The 27176-nt window shown below is 38.0% G+C and overlaps 1 protein-coding gene across 1 annotated transcript in view; it reads left to right on the top strand.

Annotated features, from left to right (window-relative positions):
• The first annotated feature begins 606 nt into the window (after positions 1–606).
• limk2 (LIM domain kinase 2) overlaps positions 607–27176 on the top strand; it is a 32740-nt gene continuing 6170 nt past the window's right edge. The window contains exons 1-7 of the mRNA XM_056263798.1: positions 607–891; positions 1563–1659; positions 15643–15778; positions 19661–19770; positions 20743–20934; positions 21329–21434; positions 26948–27156. Coding sequence (XP_056119773.1) covers positions 876–891; positions 1563–1659; positions 15643–15778; positions 19661–19770; positions 20743–20934; positions 21329–21434; positions 26948–27156 — 866 coding nt within the window. The 5' untranslated portion in view covers positions 607–875. The remainder of the gene's footprint in view (positions 892–1562; positions 1660–15642; positions 15779–19660; positions 19771–20742; positions 20935–21328; positions 21435–26947; positions 27157–27176) is intronic.

The raw sequence follows: 27176 nt of genomic DNA, 5'->3' as shown, positions 1-27176 counted from the left end.
TTTCAATGTCTTCTCTCTGAAAAAAGATTCTCTCAGCCATCTGAGAAACCGCAAACGTTGCTTTTTACCCAGTTTTAATACACTATATGGCAAGTATGTGGACAGTGACACCCCTTTGTACTAACAGGGTGGGTATTACAGTAATTCCACTGAAAATAAATCTTAATAATAGGCCTATGCATAAAAAGATGCTATGGAAGAACTTGACTAGCCTGTGCAAGTCCACAGTTAATTTCTATAAGTACATGCTTTGCTTAAGGATTTTCACTTGTGCTCAGGGACATTGTCATGCTGGAACAGAACATTTGAAATAGAAAATCCTCTTTAAAATGTTGCAACAAAGTTAAAAAACTTACATTCTCAAGAATAGTGATATATTCTAATAGATTCAATTGTTGGTGAATTAAATTGCACGCTCTTTTTTGAACTGTGTGTATGGGATGAACAGTGCACTGAAAAAATATATATAGCAAGAATTGTGAAACAAAGAAAAGCACTGGATTCTGTACGCTTCGCTCCATTAGAGCAGCTAGATGTCGCTGCGCTATCATTGGATGTGGTCCGGCTTTGTCGCGCAGTCTGTTGCAAACGCTCCTGTTTCAGGTGATTCTGTTTGATCCCTTCCGGTCTCCGTACATTTCTATGTTATGACGTCATCTGTTCGGACGAGCGAGAGAAAGAGAGAGAAGCGTTGAACTTGCTAGGAAACTTGATGAAACATTGTTTCTCCCTCAACTTTCAGCTGGATTTTCCTCTGTGGGTCTTACACATGGATCAGAAAAGGAGCATCACTGGTATGCGGCGTGTAAACTTCAGACTTTTCTGTACCAGCATGTGAGCTTGAACAAATATCATTAAATCAGAACAGGGAGGTCATGGACGAACGAGAAGGTAAGGATTACGCGAACGATATTTACTTTTGTGCCCGAAAATGTTTGCTTGAGCTCCATTAATACTTAGTCTGAACTACTACTAATTAATTATTTGTGTTGACTTTGTCGCAGGTCATAGACACTAGTTAGTTACCGAAAATAACATGTAGGAATTTGCTCGTTCGATCGCTTTTTTTGTAGCTTAGTTGACGTTTGCCGAGAAACAACACTCTGTTATATCATGTCAGAAAGAATTAAATATGTATTGCATCATTTCTAAATATTCAAATGTTTTCTCATAATAAAAGTTCAGAACTGCTTTGTGTAAGGTTTTTAATCACACAAGTAAATAATAAACAGCTCAAATGGCCCCCTCTGTAACCTGCTGTCCATTTAAAAAGAATTGGAGACAGATTTTAAAGCAGTGTTGGTTAGAGAAGATCCATTACATTTAGAAGTTTTAATGGTAAAATGATAATAAATGGTCTAAAATGTAATAAATCAGTCGCTAAAATAGATTTGCAGCGCGAGACTACATAATGTAGAACTTCAGCTCGTGCTCACAAGTTTTAAAACACAAAATGTCCCACATCGAGTTGAAAGTTAAATGCGTGGGCTTTCCCATGAAAACAAACAAGGTCTGTGTATAAGGTGCTAGTTCTGAAAGTTCCTCTGATGTTTGATTGACAGATGTGACGGAGTGCGCGTGCACGGGCTGTGGCGGGAGGATTCAGGACGCGTTTCATGTGAAGGTTCTTCAAGATGCCTGGCACAACTCATGCTTTCAGTGGGTCTTTACTTGATTTCTCTTTTAAACTGAACCAGACTGGCTAGGGATGGAGCGAAATAAACAAAATGTGTTTGATTGCTTTCCTTGGATTTTCCGACTACTTTTTAAATTCTTACTCTTCTAAAAAAAAAAGCATTGAAAACCAGCCTAACATGGTTTTTATAGTTTTAAATGTTTTCCCAGCCTTATCTGTTGGCTGGTTTTAGAGGGATGTCCAGCTGAGCACAAGCCTAAGTTGTCAGCCTGTAGTAGACCAAGCTTAAACCAGAGAAAAATATCCAGACTATTGCATTCAAATGAAAGCATTCTGCATTGTTTTCTTTCCCACTTACACACATGTATTATGGGCTGCTTAGTTCAATGTATCTTGGCAGCGACTACTGGGAACGCTTAACCAGGCCAGCTGACAGTCTTGCCTGGGCCCGGGACAAGATAATCTTAGATGGGCCCCCCCCCCCCCCCACCACGATTTTTTTTATTTTTATAAAACACCATATACTTTTACCCAAAATGAATAATAAAAACACGTTTAAATGGGTACATTTTCTATAAATGTCTTCATTTTCTTTTCTGACATAGCCTACTGCAGTTCTTGTTAAAACACACTAGACATGCATATTCTGTGCATTTTGGGCACTTTTTGTGTGAAATCATATTTATTTTTTGTCCATCAAAAGTGTGCTTTCACTTTTAAGCATGAGCAGCGCAGCAAAAATAGACTCGGATCTGACCCATTATCTGTTCACCGATGATGACAGTGATGCATTTCAGCCGGCTTTTTATTTCTCATCTCCATAAATAGTAGTAAAGCTAATCCAAGGGCTAGAAATCAATGAATTCTTTGCTAATACTTCCTCGTCATCATGGAGAGCGCAGTTCGCACCGCTTTCTCCTTTCCACAAGCGCGTGCTCTCCCGTGGCGTCTGTCGTTGCTATGCAACAATGAACTTAGGCGCGCCTGTAAAAACGAGCGCGCCGCGTCGCTATTATGAGCTAATATCCAAAATATTTCCATATGTGGCTCTTTCCTCCTTTCTTATCAACAAGTGGTTTTACAGCATACAGCCACCACAGCAGCAGCACCGCCGGTCGCCATGTCTCAGCGCTTTTATGAAGAGGACGCAACTGCACGCGCTTTGGGCATGCACGCGCATCCCGGGTTTGAGAAAACCTGGTACCGTGGCGTGACGTTTTAAAAGAAATTTGTACCGACTTGGTACCGAAGTGCCGGGTCCTTGACAACACTCATAAACGTTGGCTGCGCTGTTTCTTACCTTGCTCTACGTTGACTTTACTAACGTTAGTTCCAGCTTCACCGTCACCACCTTTTAAAAAATATTTGTTTAGGGCATCTCGAAGGCCTCTATTTTCTTCTTCTCTTTTCTTTTCTGAGCACCGGACTTGTGTTGACCGGACATTTTGAGCGTAACGTTAGCCTACTGAACTTCAAATCAAATGACAACATCATATTTCGATCAGTGGCCAAACCATTTTTGTTTGGGGGGGGGGGGTTCTTGACCACTATTTCAAGGACAATTAGGAAGAAAACGAATAAAAAGCTTTTATGTAAGTCAAATATTAGATATTTTTTCAACAAATATGCCTATTTTTTTATTTTTTTATTTTTTACAATTATTCCATAATTTAATGAGGGCCCAGTTCTGGGCCCCCCTCCCTACCCTGGGCCCGGGACAACAGACCCGTTTGTCCCCCCCTTTCGGCGGGCCTGCGCTTAACTTTCAGCTATAGATGTTTTATGTAAATGCTTGAGAGAGAAACGTTTGTGTTAAAAACGTGAAATGATGAAAAGTTTAAATGAGACGATGAAATGACTAAAATTGTCCTCTCCTTTTCTATCTCTCTTAAGGCTACTTGATGGTGTAAAGGTCCTTTTTAAAGAAAAAGCTAATGATCTAAAACTCTTGAAAATTCTAAATCACCAGTTCTTGGCTAGATTAATGTGTCATCGAAATAGTTACATCCCTAGTTAAAAATCTGCTTGCCAGAGTCCATACTGTCCATATTTCTAAGGGCAGCTCTTTATTGTAGGCTACCGGTGACCATTGTTGCGTAAAGGACATCAGTTAACATAACTCACCTCTGGAAACATTTGTCAAGTCACCTTTATTTATATAGCACTTTATACAATACAGATTTATTCAATGCAGCTTTACAGTGATAACAGGAAAATTATTTAATGATGGGATCATATGAACAGCTGTAAAGCAGCTCAAAAAAAAAAAACTTGTGTCATTGTTCTGCTGAAGTCAGTTCAGTGTTGATTCAGTTCTGTTGTAAAGATAATCAATTATTAAAGCTGCAGTCCGCAGTTTTTCCTCTTTGTCGCCATCTCTGTTCGAAATCTGCAATTGCAGTCATTCGCGGAATTATCAACTTTACGTGAGTTGTAGGCCCTGTCCACACGGACACGGGTATTTTTATAACCGTGACTTTTTTTACGCGGTTCGGCCGTTCGTCCACACGAAAACGCACTGAAACCGAACATTTTTGAAAACCCCTGCCAGGGTGAGGATTTTCAGAAACGCCGGTTACAGTGTTGTCGTGTAGACAGTGAAACCGGGGGTTTTTCCTTGCGACGTCAGAGTGTGCGCCGTTATCAGCTGTGTTTGACATCAGATTTGCTGTGTTTGACATCAGATTTGCGCTTCTGATTGGCCAACGTGGCTTTAGGGTTAAGGTTTATATCGCCGCCTGCTGGCATGGCATGCTCTTGACCGCGCTTGATTGCGTGTTTTTACGTTTTCATGTAGACGGAGACCGAGCATGTGTGGACGGGATTTTTTTTTTAAAACGCTGTAGGAAAAACTCCGGTTATAAAAATACCTGTGTCCGTGTGGACATGGCCGTAGTTTGACACCGCACACCGCGGATGAACACAATGTTTGAGAAGAGTGTGCAGCTGTCAGTCACCGCGCTGGTGTGGATACTGGCATTCACAATCACGGATTATTCTTTTTGGAAGTATGACCAACATAATAATTTTCACCGGAAAATGTCATCTGAACAAGTAACATCCACTTTTGTTCTGTTTCTGACATTGCAGTAAATCGAGCTGATTAAATCTAAAAATCGCTTATCATATCACGCAAAACCGTGCAAATTATACTTTGTTCTCAAATTGTTAATGTTAACAACGTCAGCATTGCGTGATTATTGTCCTTCTGATATTTATCCTTGTTTTCGCATGGGTCCGGTTGCAGTCTCTTTTTTTCTGTAAGTTAGCCACTCCGAAGTCCAAACGAAGTCTTTTGCATTTTACAGCGGGTGAATCTGTTGTCACTGGTGATTGTCGTTTGAACCTTTCTGGATCCGCCATCAAATTGATAAGTTTAAGGCGAGACACGGCAGGCAAAAACATATATATTTTTTTCACTGGTCAATTTTGAGATTCAATAACATGTCTTCTTTCAGACTTGTGGTGAAAAAAAGTCCGAAATACACATTTACGTCTTTATTTTACGACACTTTGTCTGTTTGCGTCTGTAGATTTCTCATAAATTCATCAAAAGTTGGCGATCTAAATCATCCCGCTGCTCCGCGATCGCTGTCTGCTGCACCCTGTCATCACACACACCGTTAGAAAGCTCTCTCTCTCTCCTGTACAATGCTGTCGGATCCAAATATGGTCATTTCCTTTTTATCAGCAACCAATTGTGCAAGTAAAAGGGCACAAATGCGCAATCTCATTGGCTGATGTTAAATCTTTAAAGCCCGTTTTCTCAAAATGACCTTTCTCTCATACTCCATGTCCGAAATCTCCACTTCAGTAGCAGCTATATACATCAAACTTTCCAGTCTTGTACCTAGTTATATTATGAAGACATTTACAGAGGGATTTGTAAATATATTATTCCTAGCCTGATTTATATAACATTTTATTCCAAAAAACATGGCAAAGGCTATTGACAGTAACGTTATATTCTGATTTACAGGATAACAAAAGTAGATATCCATAAATCCCTCTGTAATTTTTTTCCCATCTAATATGTGAACAAAAAAAAAAAAAAAAATTTTGAACCTGGCTTTATCCAATACTCAGATTTCATTTTTTTTATATATATGCAAATGAGTGCATATTTAATTAGAAAATGCTTAATTTGCATATTTAAACATTAAATTACAGAAAACTTGTAATACATTTTTTGTACACTCATCTTAATGTAGGTAATCAACTGGGAAAGCTTCAGGGTGATATCTGCTAGTTAAAAAAATTACCCTATTCACCTGTAGTGTCTCGCCTTAATTATATCAAGTGCTGTGAGAAAAGGCTATAAATCTCCACCTCCAGCATCCTCACACGCGATATAGCCTACTAGCCGAGACTCCTTCTTTATGTGTACAGATGTGACGTAATGACGCAAAGACATGCTCGAATCTCCCGCTGAAATCCACCAGTACCACTGGAATTAAAAACATTATTACAAGCTTTTTGAATCGAGCTACGGCAAGCAGATAGTTTTGAACACTGGCTGGTTATGTATTTTTTCAAATATGTATTTTGGATAATTTTTAACCCCAAAAAAGCTACGGACTGCAGCTTTAAATTAGTTAATTTCAGGTATAAAGCAGTTCTGCATAAAACAGTGATGTCATCGTCCAGCTCAGTTCAATTCTCATCCTATTGTTTGTTATTAAGCGTTACCATGAATGAAAGTGAAAGCTTTTGGGGGCCTGATTTATCCTTAATCTGACTTTTAGATTCATTGAAGGTGACTTGAAAGACAAGTTTGACAATGTCATCTGTGGATGATACCCCAATGGCCTTAAAACTGCCTGAGAGGTAGGAGAAAAACCCTCCAGTCATTTCAAAAGTTCATAGCCAAGGTTTATGGAACAATTTTGTCATCATGATCGAATCAGTCATGTGCTGGGAGACTTCGGACCATATGGAGACACTGTGTTCCATAATGAGGGCAGAAATGACTCCAGGGCCCACAACATTTTATGCAATCTGGAACAAGCGTACAGCTTAGGCCTTTTTTCACCAGTTGATTTTTTTTTCTTCTTGGTTGGATAAATTCGAGTTTCCCAATTAAATCATAAAAGCTTGTTGTCTCTGGCTTAATACCATCACAAGGTTTATTGCTATAGTTTAGTGCTTGATTACACATTTAGTGATTAACTTCTTTCTACTGTTTAATTTATTATTAGCTTAATTGATTATGACTCCTTGTTCCTCTGTGGAATCCCTCATATGTTATGGCAGGCATTCCCTGTTTTCCTTTGAGCAGTTGCAGTGCAGGTAGAATCTCCTCTCTGGTTAGTTGTCTTGTCACATTCCCAGACATCGGCTCATAGATCCACAAGACAAATACACCCCCCCCCCCCCCCCCCCCCCCCCCCCCCCCCCCCCCCCCTTCTGCCCTTTTTGTGATTGGAGGGACAGACTGAACTCTTATGCTTAAATCACTGTTCTAACTATAATTATGGGAGGGGCTGGAATGTCTTCTAAATGCTTCTTGGATCTGAATTTCCCTATTTACTTGAATTTACTAGTGATTAAAATGTGATTTATGTTGCATGTAGTTTATAGTGTTATAGCCAAAGTTTGTTGATACCTCCTTAACTATGTCGCCACATTTTGTTTTGTTGTTATCTGTCAGCTTCCCTAATTAAATCGTATTTATGTGAAAGTACCTGCAGATAGCACTCTTTTTTTATGTTTTATTTTTTTTATGGTATCAATTGAATCTAGGCATAACTGTTTTGACCAAATCCAGATTTAAAATAATCACCTATGGCATCTTTAAACACCAGGATTTGTTTTAACTAAAATGAATGATGTAATGTGAAAATTAGTGATTATTTGGATGGGATTTCTTTTGGTCTTAATCATTGGGTTCTGTTCTGTGGTAGAGGGATCTGCCTGCAAGGATCAGCAGGTCGGAAAATAATACCAGTTGCAGGCAGCTGAATGTTTCTTTGTTAAAGGTCCCCTGACATGAAATGTTCACTTTCTAAGGTTTTTTAACATTAATATGAGTTGCCCTAGCCTGTATATGGTCCCCCATTGGCTAGAAAGTTCAATCGGTGTAAACCGAGCTTTGGCTGTCTTTCTCTGGCTTTGAGAAAATGAAAGCTCAGACGGGCTGATCCTGAATCTCCTCCGTATGACGTCATACGGAGGAAAGGTAACCTCCCCTTTCTCTGCTTTGCCCACCCAGAGAATTTGGCTCGCCCATGAGAAAATGAGCTAGGAAGTACGAATGCGCGAGCGCGATTTGAGTTTTTCCTCGAGAGATATCATGGCTTGCAAACTAGCGAAGCATGGCAGTTGATCAGTGTTCGGATGTACAAATGAACACAAAAGTATTTTTTAGTTCCTTCATCCGAGCCTCTGAAGAAACAATGGGTTAATTTAATTTTCTGGAAATGCGCCGACACAACTTCCCAAAGTTGTGTATGGTCCAAACATTTCACCAACGACTGTTTCCTCAACTTGGGCCAATACAGAGCTGGCCTCGATGAACGTCTGAAAATAAATCTACCAAGCAACAATTTCTGATGTGTAGCCTAATTGTTCAAGTTCAGACAGGTAATCTTTCTCTCAAAATCAATACTGTTCAATACTGTTTATGCATAAGTCAAGCCAGTGACGAAAATATCAACTTCACATCGTTTCTTTTAGTAGGATGAAAATCTTATTTAAATTGTGAACAAATTATACAGAAAGCGATCAAAGAACAATCTTTCCACACAGCGCGAGTTTAACTGGACAACCCGTTATGAAATCAATGACACACGTTACACTGCACAACGAAGCTCTTACTGTATGTACATCATCGTGTTTGCATTGGTGAAAGCATTAGAGAGAGTGCAGAAACTGCGTTGCAATGATAAGATCTTCATTCTCGCGATCAACTGACTGTCATCTGCTTGCTTTTATTTCTAAATTATGACTATTTTTTATCTACAAAACATACTAACATTATAAGGGCATCCCAGGAAACATTATAAAATAATAAAATAACCCCATGTCATGGGACCTTTAATGTGAATGCAAGTAGAATGAAGGAAGTGAAGAACTGTTTGTTCTGTTCTTCTCTGTCTGTACTGTTTGTCTTGAGTATATGTCAAGGTTTGAATAATTTCTTTTGTTTCACGTGTCGTGAAGCCTTTTATTTTTCCTCTGGGTGTAAACTGGAACAGGAAAGAGAAGTGAAAGAGAGAGATATTTCTTGAAATACCTGGTCATCAAAAAGGGTGTTACAGAGGTTCTGTGTGAGGGTTGTTTACAATGGCAGAATTGTAGGTCATTGTGATAATAATTAAAATGTCCCAATAGAAATCGGTTATCTTCTCTGCCATATGTCTCTCTTAAATATGATTACGGTGTAAAATAATTATCTCTTTCTATTTTAATATATATTTAAAAATATAATGTATTCCTCATATGGCAGGCAAAGCTGAATTTTCAGTAGCCATTTGTCCAGTATTCATTGTGATTACAATTTATTTGGAGTAATACTTTATTGCACAATGCACATTTCTTTATATTAAGTTTCAAATAAGGAACTCCCACACACTATCAATACTTGCAAGTAATATAAATTTTTTTTTTATTATCAACGTCTCGGTCTCATGACCCACCGAAACGTTGCTTTCTATTATATTACTTAAATTATATTACTTGCAAGTACTGATAGTGTGCGGGAGTTCCTTACTTGCAGATTTGTTGACCTACCTATTTGGTCTTATTTTTTCTATGCACCTATCACCTGCAGGTGTGCGACGGTGTTTGTTAATTGATTAATATTAAGCTTAATGTGTTTTAATATCACTATTTGTAAGGAGAATGATCACTGTGTAATATCAGTCTTTAAATGCAAGATATTTAGTGTACCTACCACCATGTAAAAGTATACTTGCAACAGTTCCATTTTAGCACAATCAAATATACTTAATATGAGAAAAAATATACTTATGTTCACAACTTGTAATTACTTCAATGAGCTATACATGATGTTAGCTAACTCTTAACCGCGTGATTTGTATGTACATTTCTGAAATGCATAATTCGGACACAGTCACCTCTTATAACAGATCACTCTAAATTTGAATGTAGACATGCATTTTCTATAAAGCTGCTTTGAATCAATATGTATAATGAAAACCGTTATACAAATAAATGTGAATTGAATTAAATATAGTTTTATAGTCTTTAGTTATCCGGAAGAACTGCTGACGTCCAACTAAAGTTTATTAAGTACAAAATTAGTTGCTCCAATTTAGCAGACTTTAACCCTCTGATTATCTTCATTTAGGGTCTACACTTGTTATCTTTGGGGTCTCCAGGGACCCCAGACAATAACATTGCATTTTGTAACAGTATAATAAATTTTTTTACAAATGTAATTTTACTCTGTTTATTAATGTTTTTACTCAACATTTGTGCAGTTTTTGGAGGATTTTTGATATTTTTTAAATTTCTAAAAATAAATAAATAAATATTTAAATAAATAGTTTTTTTTTACAAAAAACAGCATTTTATGTAAAATTCACTTTATAAAGGACCCAGATTTCTAACTTTCATTTATGGGGATAACATGGATAATTGTACATGATTTAATGTAAGATTTTTGCCCTTTTTTTGGAAAATGAAGTTTTAAAATAAAAAAATTCACTTTAACCACTATATTGCTATAGAGCTCCATTATATGCTATTTGCTGTTTGATTAACCAAAATACATCTTTTCACAAGTTGGATTCAGTTGGATTGAGTTGGATTCATATATAAATATTTTAAAATCAAAATTATAAAAAAGAATTATATACTTTTGGTCAAAGTTTAGCATATTTTGTATTAGGTTTAGCATATTTTGTATTGAAAAAAGTTCTTCAATAATGTTACTTTATGATTAGAATCAAACCTGAACAAGATGTTACAAAAAATCTTGGAGTCTTTAGATTTTATCATTTATTTCAATTATCTGTTTTTAATATAATTCTATCATTTTTAATCAACGTTTCAGTTACAAACTGTAACAGAACAAAAAATAACAGAAATGAACAGTTATATTACATATTGAGAAAAACAAACAAAAGTGCAATGAACTGAACAGCAATAACAAATGATCAAATAAAGCAGTAAAAAAATAAAATGGTTGTAATATAAAAATTATTTTGTTAAAAAAACTGATTGGGAAATTTTTGTTTTTTGAACAAATAAGAACAACAATTGGTGGTGCACTGGAGGTGTTCACGAGTCAGTGCACTGCAGGCAGTATGCGTAGTACGTTGCATGACTTCTGCAGACACACATTCTGTGTGTGTGTGTGTGTGTGTATTTTCGTTGTGTCAGTGTCACCAATTTATATTTGTGGTGGTTCTGCATTTTATTTGACAAATTATAAGACTTTTTTTATAGCCTTACAAATGTATTTCTGTGTGTATGTGTATGTGTGGTTGTGTGTGTGTGTGTGTGTGTGTGTGTGTGTGTGTGTGTGTGGCGAGCATGATAATTTTGCATTGTGGATGTTTTTTACATTGTTGGAAGTGTGCCATTTCATTTCTGTCCATGTGATCTGCGTTGTTTCTGATTTTGATGATGAATATTATATATTTACTATGCGGGGTCTCCAGGGACCCCGAAGACAACAAGTGTGACTATTTTTTTCACGGCAACATAATAACAGATATCATTCCAATTTTTTTTCTTTTGTAGATCTATGAAGTGTTAAGAGCTGTAGAAAGTTTCATACCATTTGGACAAAGAGAACATTTTTTTTAATTTGACCAAAAGTCATTTGCGGGTTAAAAAGACCCCAAAGATAACCAGAGGGTTAAGTATATCAATTTAGTATACCGAAAGTACAATTCCAAGGTATTTATATTTAGTACATAAATATGTAAATGTATTAATAGTCTACTTAACATAAAATAAATGTTTTCAAATACATTTTGGTATATTTATTTTTCACTAGGGATCATCCATCAGAAAATATTCTAATATTCTGATTTTATGCTATTTTTACATTCAGATTACCATTGCTTTAACCAAATGCTCACTTGTTGATATTTAAGAAGATGAATAATTTAATAACACTATTTAATGTGATCTTTAGCAAATACGGTACGGTAGCAAGTTCATACGATTAATTTATTTATATTACAATATTGCTATGCCTAAATTCCTTTGAAGTGCTATTATGAGCTTAGCTAAGTTCTGTGCATTGGTATTCTCCATTTGGAACATGTCAGACATGTTTTGAAATTATTGGCCAAAATGTACCAGTCGCATCTGGCGCACAGGTGAAAGTTTGTCATGTGTGCACAGCTGCACACCTGCTTAGCCTTTGCAATGTCCTCACAGATGTTGGCTATGTTTGCCAGAGGATGATTCACAAACATTTGCATCTGCTATGATGTCACTTTCGGAGCACAGGTTGCCCAACTTGTGAGCAGGTTTCACCCCACAGGCACACAAATGGTGTTCCTAGACTGGATGACAAGGTTCTACCCACTCTGTGTGGGTGACTGACTTATTGTGTCTGCCTCTAGAAACAAGAGCTTGTCAACATTCCTCCAAACAAAGGCAACAATCGGGCTTATGGCCAAAATCTGGCCGTTCTGTCGACAGGCTTGAGGGTTTGGTGGCCTTCTCACACTAATGTGATCATTATCAGAACGTCTCAGCACTATGTTGCTTTTCCACATCCTCCCCACGTTCATTCCATTGAGTGGATTTTTTTCCCCCCATTTCTTTCCCTCTATTTCCCTTTTTCTGGCACATGGTGTACCAGAGAGAACAGCCTTCAGCAGAACATAGCATGCCAGACGCTTCCCTTTGGCACTTTGTGTTGTTGGGTTTGTCAGAGAGTTGGTTTCGAGTGATAGTTGGCCTTAAGTGTGCAGGCCTTGATTTGGATGCTAAAAAAATCTGCAACGCATAGCTCTAAATTTAAACACAGAGTTCTAAAATTGGGGGGGGGGGGGGGGTTACTAGAACTCACTGTTAAGTTAATAAATTTCCATTCATACTTCACAGCAAGCCATTCATGCTGTGTGCCAAATCAATTTTAATAGGGTATTTAAAAAGATGAATTGTTAATACCTTCAGCATTGGAGAGTATTCGTGTTTTCCTCATTGTGGAAATAAAGCTCATTGAACTTCTGGAACATGGCCTGGAGATGATTTCCTGCCTGGATGCTTGGACTTTGCTTTGGTTCAGACCTGGTGGCTGTCTACCTCCTTTCCTGACCAGAGTCTCATAAAATATAAGTAACTGTTTTTCAAACAACATGACTGATTTTTTACAATTGTCTGAGAGTTCAATATTGCTATTTTACTCTAGCGGCTAAGATGTTTGACTTTTCTCACTTTTCCCACAGTGGAAAATTGGGCCAGATTCACTCGTTACAAAATTGTTTTAGTTGCTACAGTTCTTTCCTAATAGACTTAAAGAGTTAGTTCACCCAAAAATGAAAATTCTCTCATTAATTACTCACCCTCACGCGGTTCCAAACCCATAAGACTTTCGTTCATCTTTTTGATGAAATCTGAGAGCTTTTTGTCCCTCCATATACAGCTACGCAACTGACACTTTGACTGTTCAAAAAGTTAATACAGAGATCGTAAAACTATTCCAAATTAATTGAGCAGTTTAGTCAATTTTCTGAAGAGACTTGATCACTTTATATGATGAACAGATTGAATTTAGTCTTTTATTCACATATTAACATTGATCAGCAAACAAACAGAAGCTCTACCCAACCGGCTTGATGCGCGAGAGAACAAACGCGGAAGCACAAAAGTGCTGTGTAAAACATGAAAATACCTCATTGGTTCTTGCGGAAACTCCGACGCGCTGCATGCGTAACACACGAGAATGAACCTTATTGGTTCTCGCACATCAAGCAAACATGCTTGAGCTTCTGTTTACCAGATCTGATGTGTGAGTTGATGAATTGTTCGTTTCGATATGTGAATAAAAGACTAAACTAAATCTGTTCATCATATAAAGCGATCGTGTCTCTTCAGAAATTTTTGGACTAAACCATTCAATTCATATGGATTGGTTTTACGATCTCTTTTTGAAGCGTCAACATGTTAGTTGCGTAGCGGTCTATGGAGGGACCGGAAGCTCTCAGATTTCATCAAAAAGTTCTTCATTTGTGGTCAGAAGATGAATGAAAGTCTTACGGGTTTGGAATCGGATTGGAACGACATGAGGGTGAGTAAATTCTGTTAATTTTATTTTATTTCATTTTTGGTGAACTAACCCTAGCCTACTGTGAGTGATTAATAATCATTCAGGAACAGTGTTGTGATAACTACCTAAAAATAGCATGAATAATTAACTACACAGTACACAGGTTTAATAAATGATGCAGTATATTAATATTATCAATCAATTGCCAATGGTTAATCATGTAAGACAAAACAGTCCAAATATTTAGCAAGAAAAGAACAAACAATTTGGAGAGAAAATTGTGTGGGCAGTTGCCAGGGCATTGCTATGTGCTATGTTCTGCTGTTTTGAGCTATTATTTATATCTGTACAAGGACAAGTAGCACAGGAAAATCTAATACGATTGACTGATTATGTATGTATCTATGTATGCATGCATTTTAGTTTTTTTGTGTCCAATAACTCTCTTGCAGAACTTTTCTTTCTTCTTTTTTTTTAACTAAATGATCATACTACAATTGGAACGTAAACATGGTTATCGTAATTACATTTATTTGTAATTACATTTATGCAGAGTTGTTTTAGGATCACTAATACAACAGCACACATACTGTTCAGTGACTATATGAGCGGGTCTTGGTGTATATTTAGCGAAAATATTTTGGGCATCCATCATGGCACTGCCATTTGCCTCTAAGGCAGTACTTTAAAGTTATGCACCCATTAGGTGTTTCACATCTGATGTAGGTCCCAGTTGCCCCCCACTTCACCTCACCTCACCTAGTCTGGCAAAACAAGCTGTGGCATGTAAAGAGGAACTTTTTGCTTTTCACTCATCCTTCCTTGTCTCTCCTGGACAAGTGATCCTTTAATGTTTCAAAAAGCCTCAAGGTGCAACTGCTCTGCTGTTCAAAGTCTTTAATTAGGTGAATTTTTCTTTCTCGTAGGAAGTAGATAATAGCTTAAAAGTGGCATAGCTTGTATCCCAACATCAGGTTCCAATTGTAGGTAGGGTGGCTGAGAGAAGAGTGTATGAGAGAAGAATTTCATGACTTGTTTTGGCTCACGTCCCAAATTCCTTAACTATAGTGTTCATGTGTGTTGACCGGTTGGACTTTGTCTCGGCCATGATTGAAAGAATGTTTTTGTACATACTTGAATGCGTCTCCTTTGACATAATTGACCACTGCTTTAGCTTTACCTCTGATAGTAAAAAATATGTCTTAAAAATAGAATGTACTTTGTGAGTTATACTATTTTCAGATGTGTGGCTGAAACACTATAAACATTTAATAACTTATGTTTTTTCGATCCTTTGATGGACCATCTGTTGGAGCCAAATGTTTGGTAAATGTTAAAGTTCAACTAACAATAAAAATAGTTTACTCATCTTCATGTCATTCCAAACCTGTGTGACATTCTTTTTGGCTGTGAAACACAAAAGGAGAAATATTAAACAATATACTGACCACTCTTTTGCATGTAACAAAGGTAAATTGGATGGACTGTCAAGCTCCAAAAAGAGGAACAGAGGAGTACATTCTTCAATAGTGCACCTCCTTGTGTTTTACTGAATAAATAAAGTCCTGTGGGTTTGGAACAGATTGACGGAGAGTAAATGAATCTTAGGTAAAATATTTCTTTAAAAAATATGCGTGAAATTCCCAATGACATGGTGAACATGTCAAATACCTAGACTACCTCACTTGCTAAACATTTCAGTCAATCAGGTTTCTATTCTCTCCTAGAGAGCTGAATGTTTAAAGGAACGTCTGCAAACAGAATGTTTCACTTAGACTTTTCCGCTCTTTTTTTTTTCTTCCCACAGGTGTTCTGTGTGCTTTGATCTCCTGACAAACTGGTACTTTGAGAAAGAGGGGAGGCTGTACTGTCACAAACACTACTGCGAGAAGTTTGGGGAGTTATGCCATGGCTGCTCGCTGCTTATGACGGGACCTGCTATGGTAAGAAAGAAAAGCCATGTGAACTTGTCTGAATTGCATGGCAGTGTGTTTGTTTTTCCACAGAGTTTTAGAAGAAAAAAACACACAGAAATAAAAGAAACTGACTTTCAGTCGGAAGGTCTTAAGAAGATAATTTCAGAATGCTCTGCTAACCTGCGCAAGAAGCGCTTAGATAACACACCATTGTCTCATTCAGTAAATATTTACATGGCTAAATCAAGAGGTCTAAAGAAGGCAGGTAAAGTCAATAAATGCAGATGTTTTTCATAGTCCTGAAGAGGTCACTGATAAGGTAAAGGCTGGTGGACAGGCTTTCAACTCTTTTCCACTCCTAATGTGAGCAGTGAATCACATTTGAGTGATGCTTTTGGGAGGAATTACAGAGTTTTATTCTTGTGCCGAGGTGTGTCATTAATTGTTTTGCAGCCTTAATGGGATAGTTCACCCTAAAATGAAAGTTCTATCATCATTTATCCATCCTCCTGTTGTTTTGCGAAACACAAATAGATAAATTGAAGAATGTTTCTATTGATTTATGGTAATACTTTACAATTAGTTTCCATCAGTTAAGGTTGGTTAATGCATCAACTAATATTAACTAACAATAAGAAATACATTTGTTACAGTACTTATTAATCTTTAACAACATTAATTGATAAAAATATAACATGTTAGTTCAGGTTAATTAACTGATCTTAACCGATACAACTATTGATTTTGATCATGTATTAGTTAATGTTGAGATTAACAACATTATCTGAGATTAATAAATGCTTTAGAAATATTTTTCATTGTTTGTTCATGTTAACTAATGTAATTAAGTAATGTTAACAAATGTAGTTAACTAATGTTAACATATAAAACCTCATTGTAAAGTGTTACTGATTTTATTCCTTATATTTAACCTAATACTTTCAAGCTCCAAAAAGGACATAAAGACCTTACACAAACCTTAAACATAAACTAACTTCAAACATCATTGGTTCTCACACGTCACATGACCAAACGTTTGAGCATCACCATATTTGATGTCAAATATAGTTTTGATTTGAGAGTAAATAAAGGCTTACATTTCAGTCTGTTCCTCCTACATTACAAAGTAATAGTGTTTAAGTTGTTTAGAGTAATTTCATGCGATCTTAATGTCCTTTTTTGGAGATTAAAAGTATTGGGTCCCATTGATAAAAATGGACAAAACCAGCTGTAACTTTCTTCAAATATCTTCTTTTGTGTTTCTTTGTTCTTATTCTATGACATGTAACTTGGTAGTTTTCTCATGTGTCTCAAGAATATAAATGAATCTCATTTCTGATGAGATCTCAAATTCTCAATTGTAAATGATCTCATTCCTGTGATCTGAAGGCTGGAATGGCCACAGTGTTGTGTGCTGTTTCATCATGCGTCTGGAATGCCTTTGCATGGGCTTCAATGAGGAGCTTTGTAATCATAACGCTAATGAAAGCTGTATCAATGTGAGAGAGACTTACAAATCCATCTCTAATGTACACAAATCACTGCTCACAAAAACAGGTAGTTTTTAAATGGGTTAAGAGAGAAAGGGGCAGAAAGAGGAGAATTTGCCAGAGAGCAAACAGGATAATAGGCCTTTTCTGTTTGGGCTTTGATTAACGGATGCCAAGTATTTCTGGTCGGGGTGTGTTGCCAGTTGTGGGCTCAGAAGCACAAGCAGCGGGGTGTCAAAACCTTTGAAAGATAGGCAGGAAGAAATCACATCCTCACAGCTGAAGTGCTTGTTTGAATATGTTTGTTTATTTGTTCATTGACCATCCATGATGATACATTATTTTCTTTGGTTGTCTGAAAGTTCCTCATTGTTCAGTTTCTGCCCTATTTTTTTTTCTACCTTCATCTTCAAATTATTATTTTTTATGTCCAAGGCAGCTGTACTGGTTCTTACACCACTTTTTAGCACCTAAAATTTTGGGTGAGAAATGAACTGGACTAAAAGAGTTTTATCTCTTTTTTTTTTTTTCAATCTGTTCCATGTTCAGTTAGCTGTGGTGATGTGACTCCATGAGTCCTTAGGGAGGGGTGTCTCTTTTACAGTGCACTTCTGGGAAACAGTCTTTCTCAAATGCACATTCACACTCTACTGTAACACAGGCGGGTATGACGTTTATGAGTCGTGTAAGCACAAAAAAGATTTGAGAAATGCTTACTCACTGGTTGAACCAAGTGTCAAGCAGGTCAACTAACTGCCCTTGAGCAAAGCACTGTAAATGTGGACAGTGATTATTTTATATAGTATTATATATAATATATTTACTATTAACATTATGTAATTATTATTGTTATTTCTCTCCATGCTATGTCTATTATTATTATTATTTAGTGTTATGGTAGAAAATCTATTGTAATGGTGAAATGCATTTCTGTTTTATGCTAGAATAAATGAGAACAAAAGCAAGTAGGCATACAATCCTCTAATTGCCTGTCTGCATGTTCTACACTCTTGATTGTTGAATAGTGTAGACTGCATGAGGAGGTGTGGCTTACCCAGCCGACAAATTACCCAAGAATTTAGTTAGTCAAACCCTGGGACCGTTGATTCACAGCTCGGTAAACATAACTGCTAATCTGTCTTTTGTGGTTCACATTAAATGAAACCTCAGTGTGACCTCATACTTTCTCCATTCAGCCAGAATGAAAGGAAGAGCCAGAGTATTATTGGTTAAATAATTTCCCATTCACAATAAGAGAATAAAAGTCTGTTTCTGTTCCATAACCCTTGTTGATTGGCAGTTATATTGAATATATGAGTTTGTGTGCCTTAATAATCTTTTAAATGAAGAGCTGCAAACTGTGTGTAGTTTCTTTCTAAGGAGTGAGATGGAAAGCTACTGAGACTTTGTTTAATTTGAAAATCAAAGTAATGAATGTGAGTTTTATTTGGCTTTTCTTTGGAGATAAATGTGTCCTTAGAAGTTGACTAAATCCCACAAAAATTCCCTTTGGTGAGATCCTCAAATGTAAGAAAATTATTAATAAACACTTATTAATGTTAAAAGTGCAAGATGTTTTCTTAGGGAATTGGATTTGATTTTGGTTAGTGTTGGTCTGAAGTTAATAGAATGTGCTATATATCAAAACAGTATAACTGTAAAAGAAAGGGATTTGGGGTATTTAATTGCTTACAAGGTTAATAAATGTGTTTGATTTATGCAAATGAATGCTGTGGAATTGTATTTGCTAGTAATTAGTAAATAGATGTTTATAGTTAATGTATTTCAAGTAAACATCAGGTTAAAATGTTGTGTAGTTAATATTTTAAGTTCTTTTTTCCGGTTTATTAATTTCTAAGGGTAAAATGTCAACGGAAGTAAAATGAGAAAATAAAGCTTTGCCCCAAACATTTCTGAAAACGGTTTCTTCTTGTAAATGTGTATTTTCTAAGATTTATGAGAGGGAGGTCAAAGAGATAGCCTGCGTTAGATAGAGGTAGGAGGTGTTAAACAGAGACTGACACACATTATGTGTTGTGTAAGAGCATGGGATCATTGTTATAGAAAGGGTCTGGCAGCCTTATGTCACTTTTGATAACAGACAGGACCAGACACTTGCAGGTGTTAAGGAAAAAGATAGAACACATGCTTACGTCACTGCCAAAGAACGCAGACTGAACGAAGACCGTACACAGACACAAAGCAGATGAAGCACAATGAAAGCATGATCCACTACACCTGGGCTTGGCAGAGATAGCAGTGAGCATATACTAAGCGTACAGGAGTATTCCAGAAAGATTGTATCTGGACCACTGTCAGGGCTGGTGTTGCTGGCACTGAGGATGTGGTCTTTTGGAGTGAAATCATGAGGCATCTGATGTTCTGAACTTCATCTGCGCTGGGTGTTCGTGTGTTTCAGGTGGCAGGAGACTATAAATATCACCCTGAATGCTTCGTGTGTTTGAGCTGCAGGGTGGTGATTGAGGATCAGGATACCTATGCCTTAGTGGAACGTACCAAACTTTACTGGTGAGTAACTTCACACTTTTCAACTCCAAACTGTACATGTATTAATTGTAGTCTGTACTGGTGCAGAAATCAACTTTACTTTAGCTCCAAACTGTATTAATGTTTCCTATGTGTTGACTTTACATATCTTAGCTGGAACTATCAGATATCCTGGTTTTACAAGGGGGGTGTCCTGGCAATTCATTAAACAAAATGTAAATGTAAATATGTCCCAGTTTCAGTATTAGGCTCACTGAATTTTAATTAAGTATCTTCAGTGTCATTTTATCTGCAGTCTGTGGTACCATTTGAGGTGCTCAATAGGATGACCTTGCAGAGACGCAAAGCTGTTTTTGAAAGCCAAACTGAACAAAATCTAAGAATTTCTTTGGTCAACACATGGAATTATGCGGTGTTTTGTTAGGGGTTCTGCTCTCTGCTTACATTTTTGCAATCAAATTGGCATTGCAGGTAACCAGGTAAATTTGCATTTCTATTATTATTTAATATAATGATAGGTGGACCCTTCCCATGAAAAACAGTCCAGACTCCCCCCACCCCCATTTGTCCTGGTTGTATTTGCAAATTTTACTGAGAAAACATCACATGAATTAATTAAATTGAAAACTGTCCGTGGGAGGTGTTATCACATTAAATTCAAACTCTGGGAACTTAATGTATATTACATCCAAACAGTACTGGTAAACAGCAACTAATATTTAATATGATAATAATCATTATCTCCTAATTCTTTATCAAAAAGGCTTTTTAATGGACTTCTTAACGTGTGGTTTGTGTGTATTCAATTTGCTATTTTGTTTGTTGTTTCGCTTCATTTGTCGTTTTCAGTAAAGCACGGACAGGTTGACACACATCTGAGTGTTTCATAACATGTCTGGTGGTGACTTGCTCTTGTCAGGTCTTGTCCTAAAAGTTCAGGTCCTAAAGTGTTCAAGCTCTAGTGATGCTTATCAACTTCTCTATCTCACACAGTGGTAAATGCTACAAGCAGGAGGTTCTGACACCGATGTTGGAGAAGCGTGGTTTGGCCGACTCTCCAACAGACCTGCTCCCTCACACAGTAACTCTGGTATCCATGCCTTCTGCCACCAATGGAAAAAGGGGCTTCTCTGTCAGCGTGATTAGAGACTGCACCAGTGCCACTGCCAGTGTCCAGGTCAAAGAGTAAGTGAAGACATGCAGAATAAACAAGTAAAAAAACTTGATGCACCCCCTACTTGCCTTACTTGAGATATTAGTTTGGGATCTGGTTAAGCAAGGAGTCAGATTACGATGAATATGCTGTGAAACATTTGGAATAATAGAGACTTGAAGTTATTTATCACCTCACAGATTCACCAGAATGCCACCACACCCCATGCCAGAGACACTGTTAATGCCACATGGAATGTGTTGCATAATTGTGGCAATATGACAGCTCATGTTGGATTAAAGGCACAGACTGCCATTTTGTTTTTGTGTTCTTTGGATGCAAAACCATAACAGGAAGTAATGAGATTTGTCTCCTCATTCCTAACCTGTCTTTTGACGAAAATCTCCCAAAACCTTATCCTTACAGGGTCAGAGGGATGCATATAAGTCCAGAGGTTCGTAACGCCATCCATGTTGGGGACCGAATCCTGGAGATCAATGGACTCCCGGTGACCGCTTTGATGGAGGAGGAGGTACTTTCCATTTTTTTACTGCTACCATGCTTGATATTAGCTTTGAGGTGAGGTGAAATCGTGGCAACGCTAACGTGTTGAAGCAATGTGACAATACAGAGGAACGGCATGATAAACATTTGAAATACAAACTGTCATACCATAGCTTGTCCCAGCACATACAATGACACTCCTTTCATACCTTGGTAATAACTTTAACCTGGTCATGCACTGAATTTACATTACTCCCTAGTAACACACTGTTTGTTATATGGCTTTGATGTGTGTTATCATTATCCATATTACACTTGGCACATCTGTTGTGTTTTGTTAGTGTTAATGTTGCAGAAGCAATATTTAGTTTTCTTAAGAATAAAATGTAAGGAGTCAGGCATGGGTTTAACCTTGTAATGCATACCCGTGTTGGGAGGTTTGTGTTTAGACTATAGTATTAAAGTGACTTGTCAACTCCTGTTTAAATGCTTTGCATTCTCGTCGTGCATTTGTAAATGTGATTTCATTTTCCCACCGTATCTCCTTTTGAATTTGAATTTCACTTCTTCTCTCTGTTGTCATGGATTTGTGCCTTAATTTAATCATGTACCATTGAGGTTTTAGGACTGACTTTGTTTGGCAGCCATCTGCAGCCTGAGATTTCCTTAATCCTAAAAATGGAAATATGTAAAGTCCTGAAATTAGGGCTGGAACTAACGATTTTTTTTTCAATCGATTAATCTAACGATTATTTTTTTTACTGATTAATTGAATAACCCCTGGTTAATCTATTGTTTATTTTTTTGAATAGCCTATTAATCCTGTGGTTAATTTACCAATAAATAATAACCATAAGTAAGCTATGTATGAACTTTTACGTAATGATACTACACTGAACAAAATTATAAATGCTACACTTTTGTTTTTGTCCCCATTTTTCATGAGCTGAACTCAAAGATCTAAGACTTTTTCTATGTACACAAAAGGCCCATTTCTCTCAAACATTGTTCACAAATCTGTCTAAATCTGTGTTAGTGAGCACTTCTCCTTTGCCGAGATAATCCATCCACCTCACAGGTGTGGCATATCAAGATGCTGATTAGACAGCATGATTATTGCACAGGTGTGCCTTAGGCTGGCCACAATAAAAGGCCACTCTAAAATGTGCAGTTTTGCTGTATTGGGGGGGTTCGGGTGTGACCACCATTTGCCTCACGCAGTGCAACACATCTTCGCATACAGTTGATCAGGTTGTTGATTGTGGCCTGTGGAATGTTGGTCCACTCCTCTTCAATGGCTGTGTGAAGTTGCTGGATATTGGCAGGACCTGGAACACGCTGTCGTATACGCCGATCCAGAGCATCCCAAACATGATCAATGGGTGACATGTCCGGTGAGTATGCTGGCCATGCATGAACTGGGATGTTTTCAGCTTCCAGGAATTGTGTACAGATCCTTGCAACATGGGGCCGTGCATTATCATGCTGCAACATGAGGTGATGGTCGTGGATGAATGGCACAACAATGGGCCTCAGGATCTCGTCACGGTATCTCTGTGCATTCAAAATGCCATCAATAAAATGCACCTGTGTTCATTGTCCATAGCATACGCCTGCCCATACCATAACCCCACCGCCACCATGGGCCACTCGATCCACAACGTTGACATCAGCAAACCACTCACCCACACGACGCCATACACACTGTCTGCTGTCTGCCCTGTACAGTAGGGGTGTGCCAAAAAATCGATTCACAGAAGAATCTAGATTCTCATTTGCAACGATTCAGAATCGATCTGAAATGTCCAAGAATCGATTTAATAAATAAATAAAATCAGCTGGCTGTTCGCCTCCATTTTTGTAACTATAGCCTATACGGGACGTCCGGACGTCATGCACGCAGCCGGTTTTTGAACGTGAGCGGCAAATCAAAGGAAGCAAATATGGATGCTTCTAAATATGATGCTTCTACATTCATTCTGCCGTGGCCGGCCGCCACACCTAAAATAATCCCGCCACGGCTGCAGCTTCTCAGTGAGGTCCGATATTAATGTGTATACCATTGCGTTATTGTTAAGCTAAAGGCATAAAAAACATTGTAAAGCACCATAAAGTGTTCGCACTATATTCCAAGACTTCTAAAGTCATTCAATAGCATAATGTGAGGTAAAAATGAATATTTAAGTCGTTAGTTAAAGTTAATAGAAACTCATCTCTCCTCAGTCATTCTCCATTCAGCATTCACACAGCGCGTCGCGTTATAGCGTTTTCTAAATCATAATCCTTTCTCCCGGGTGTCTGTTAGATTACAGCACTGGAGAGCGCTATGAATTGTTCTTCATGCGCACTGTAACTGAAATTTAAAACTGTTAAAAGAAAATGCTCAATAAACTGTTGCATATAATACATTAAGCATAGATAGACAGATATAATCTCTTCGCTTTGTGCTTTGAACTTTTCAATCCGGAGCGCTGCGCGCTGTGACTTCACGTTGCTTCAAGTGCATCATTCTGCGCACGGGATGCGCATAATCGCTTTGCCGCTCTTATTCGAGCCTTTCATGTTATAATGTTATAATGCTTAGGGGAGGTTTAAACACCTGGGGTAAGGGGGAATCGATCCAATGGGAATATCACTCATGGGCCACGCCCCCTCCCCCTGGCGAAATGGGCCTGCCACCACAGCTGGAAAAAATCCTAGAGGAAACACTGGTCTCCGTTTGTCATTCTGTATAGCAAAGCAGATGAGAGTAGATCATGATCAGAAACCCGATTAGAAATCATTATGGATAAAATCGAATCGTTTTAAATCGAAAATCTTTTTGAATCGAAAATCGATTTTGAATCGAATCGTGGCCTCAAGAATCGGAATCGAATTGAATCGTGAGATGGTAAAAGATTCCCACCCCTACTGTACAGTGAAAACCGGGATTCATCCGTGAAGAGAACACCTCTCCAAAGTGTCAGACGCCATCGAATGTGAGCATTTCCCCACTCAAGTCGGTTACGACGACAAACTGCAGTCAGGTCGAGACCCCGATGAGGACGACAAGCATGCAGATGAGCTTCCCTGAGACGGTTTCTGACAGTTTGTGCAGAAATTCTTTGGTTATGTAAACCGATTGTTGCAGCAGCTGTCCGGGTGGCTGGTCTCAGACGATCTTGGAGGTGAAGATGCTGGATGCGGAGGTACTGGGCTGGTGGGGTTACACGTAGTCTGCGGTTGTGAGGCCGGTTGGATGTACTGCCAAATTCTCTGAAACGCCTTTCGAGACGGCTAACGGTAGAGAAATGAACATTCAATTCACGGGCAACCGCTCTGGTGGACATTCTTGCAGTCAGCATGCCAATTGCATGCTCCCTCAAAACTTGCGACATCTGTGGCATTGAGCTGTGTGATAAAACTGCACATTTTAGAGTGGCCTTTTATTGTGGCCAGCCTAAGGCACACCTGTGCAATAATCATGCTGTCTAATCAGCATCCTGATATGCCACACCTGGAGGTGAATGGATTATCTCGGCAAAGGAGAAGTGCTCACTAACACAGATTTAGACAGATTTGTGAACAATATTTGAGAGAAATAGGCCTTTTGTGTACATAGAAAAAGTCTTAGATCTTTTGAGTTCAGCTCATGAAAAATGGGGGCAAAAACAAAAGTGTTCCGTTTATAATTTTGTTCAGTGTATTTATACCAAAAGATAAGGTTTATGCAGTGTAGGCCTAAGTAGGAAAGGTGTTTACTATTGCTGCGTTCAGTTACTTTTTGGGATTTAAAGCAGCAATTGCTTTACAATTGTGAATCCTGAAATGATTTGTTTATTTAGAAGATTAAAGTAGCTGCTTGAATATGTTCATTCAGCTGTACGATCAAACAGCTTAAGTCACTACCGCATTCTAACTAACCATAGCGAACAGTATCAAACATGGCGGTTTCCATAAACCGTAAAGTTTTGCCACGATTGACAGCGCATAATTAAATAAATGAGTGGGCTGGGTATCTTTCAAAAATTTTCGATACCGATACCTTGACTTCTATACTGGTTCCTAAACGATACTTTTTTTCATTACCAATTTTAAGAAATCTTTTTTAACAAGATTACATTACACATTACCTAAAAAAAACTTTGGTTTTATTTTTTCAGTTTGTTGACTTTTTTTTTCAGACTCATATAGGCCACTGGGGGGCGATATATATATATGCCTCGTGCTCAAGCGCACACATAAAGCTTGCCGCAAAGCACTGGCAAAAGTAGCCTAATGATTATGAATGTGTCGGGAAAAAATAGCAAGGAGACATTTTGATTGTTTATTAATAAACTAGTGTTTTCTGAGTCAGTGTCGACTGCAAAGATGAAGTTGACGTTGCTGACTCGTCATCTCCGCAGTATAGTGAACGCGCATGAGCCTATAGAGAGAAATGCAACTTTCAGTTGGATTACATAATCAGAGTATTTTCGAGTGTTTTGGATTCGAATTGGTTCGTTTAAAAGTAGACATTTCAAGCTTTCTATATGTCTATATCTCATGTCTGTGAGGCAAGTAGCCTATACGCTGAGGTAATTTATGTGACACGCTCCAGTTATTTTTGCAGTCAAAGACGGAGCAACTTTCTACCCTTAAGTTTATTCCGTGCACTGTCAAGTGCTTCATCAGATTTCTTGTGTTGCCGGTCTTGGCAGCAATTATCTTGTCGCAAATATTGCATTGCGTGCTGTAGGCATCGAGCCATCGTGCTGTTGGCATCGGAAAAGATCAAAAGTTTGGCTACATTTCACCTTTTCCACATCTTTTAGATCTATGTGGTTGGGACTCTTACACACTACAGCCTCATGTGTGAGCCACGTAACCGGGGCGTAACCGGCATAAACTAGTGTTTTTCCTTGATGCCTCGCCAAAAACAATCATGCTGCATGCTTAGGTATCGAACTTTTACTACGGAACGACAAGACATTGGATGCTCGATGGTATCGAGGCAATTCAGTAAGTGCCTAAAAAGTATCGAACTCGATATCCAGCAGATATTTTAAATATCTAACAATTTCTCAATATTTTTGTAATAACGGCTGGTTTTCAGCATGCCCAGGAGCCGCCATCATTGTGGAACATAAACAGAGCAACGAATCGGCACATTACTCGCAAATAGACTAATTTACATAATCAATGTAATCAATTATGTCGACGTGTCATTCTAGCCTTACAGAAGGCTGTTAGATGTCTTCATTTTTGGATGTCCACATTTGTCGACCTGAAAATATTGAATCTCAAATGTATTCCACTCTTCCTGTGTATTTCATAATCTTAAATTTAGTGTTGGTATTGAGTGTTTATCTTTTGCACCTTTTAGAAAGACCTTTTGTGTGGCACCAGCTTTGACTGGGAGGAAAATCAATGTTATCAATACGAACAGCACCAGTGCACAATGCTCAAGTTTTATGACTAAATGCTGTCCTCTAGCTTTTATTGTTGTTGTGTCGCACTGGCGCTTATCAAAAAAGACCAGGAGTTTTTTGTGACCTTTTGAATTCTGATTGGTCATTCCAGGTGGAGGACCTCATTCATAGGACCAGTCAGACACTGCAGCTGTTGATGGAATATGATCCAGTCAGACAGCGTCTGGACAAACTCCGCCTGGGCTCTTCCCACAATCAGCTGGGTGTCCCCGCGGCCTCCCGCATGCGTCTGTCCTCAGATGCTGAGATTGAGCGGAGTGACACAGTGGACAATAGGACGTTAAAGAGGAGGACCCTCAGGTAACTTATCCAATCGGTTT

Source organism: Rhinichthys klamathensis, unplaced genomic scaffold (genome assembly GCF_029890125.1).
Source record: "Rhinichthys klamathensis goyatoka isolate OS25496 unplaced genomic scaffold, OSU_Roscu_1.1 h1tg000210l_1, whole genome shotgun sequence".
Taxonomy (NCBI): Eukaryota; Metazoa; Chordata; class Actinopteri; order Cypriniformes; family Leuciscidae; genus Rhinichthys; species Rhinichthys klamathensis.
The sequence above is the reverse complement of the archived record's forward strand: the minus strand, read 5'-3'. Positions and strand labels throughout refer to the sequence as shown.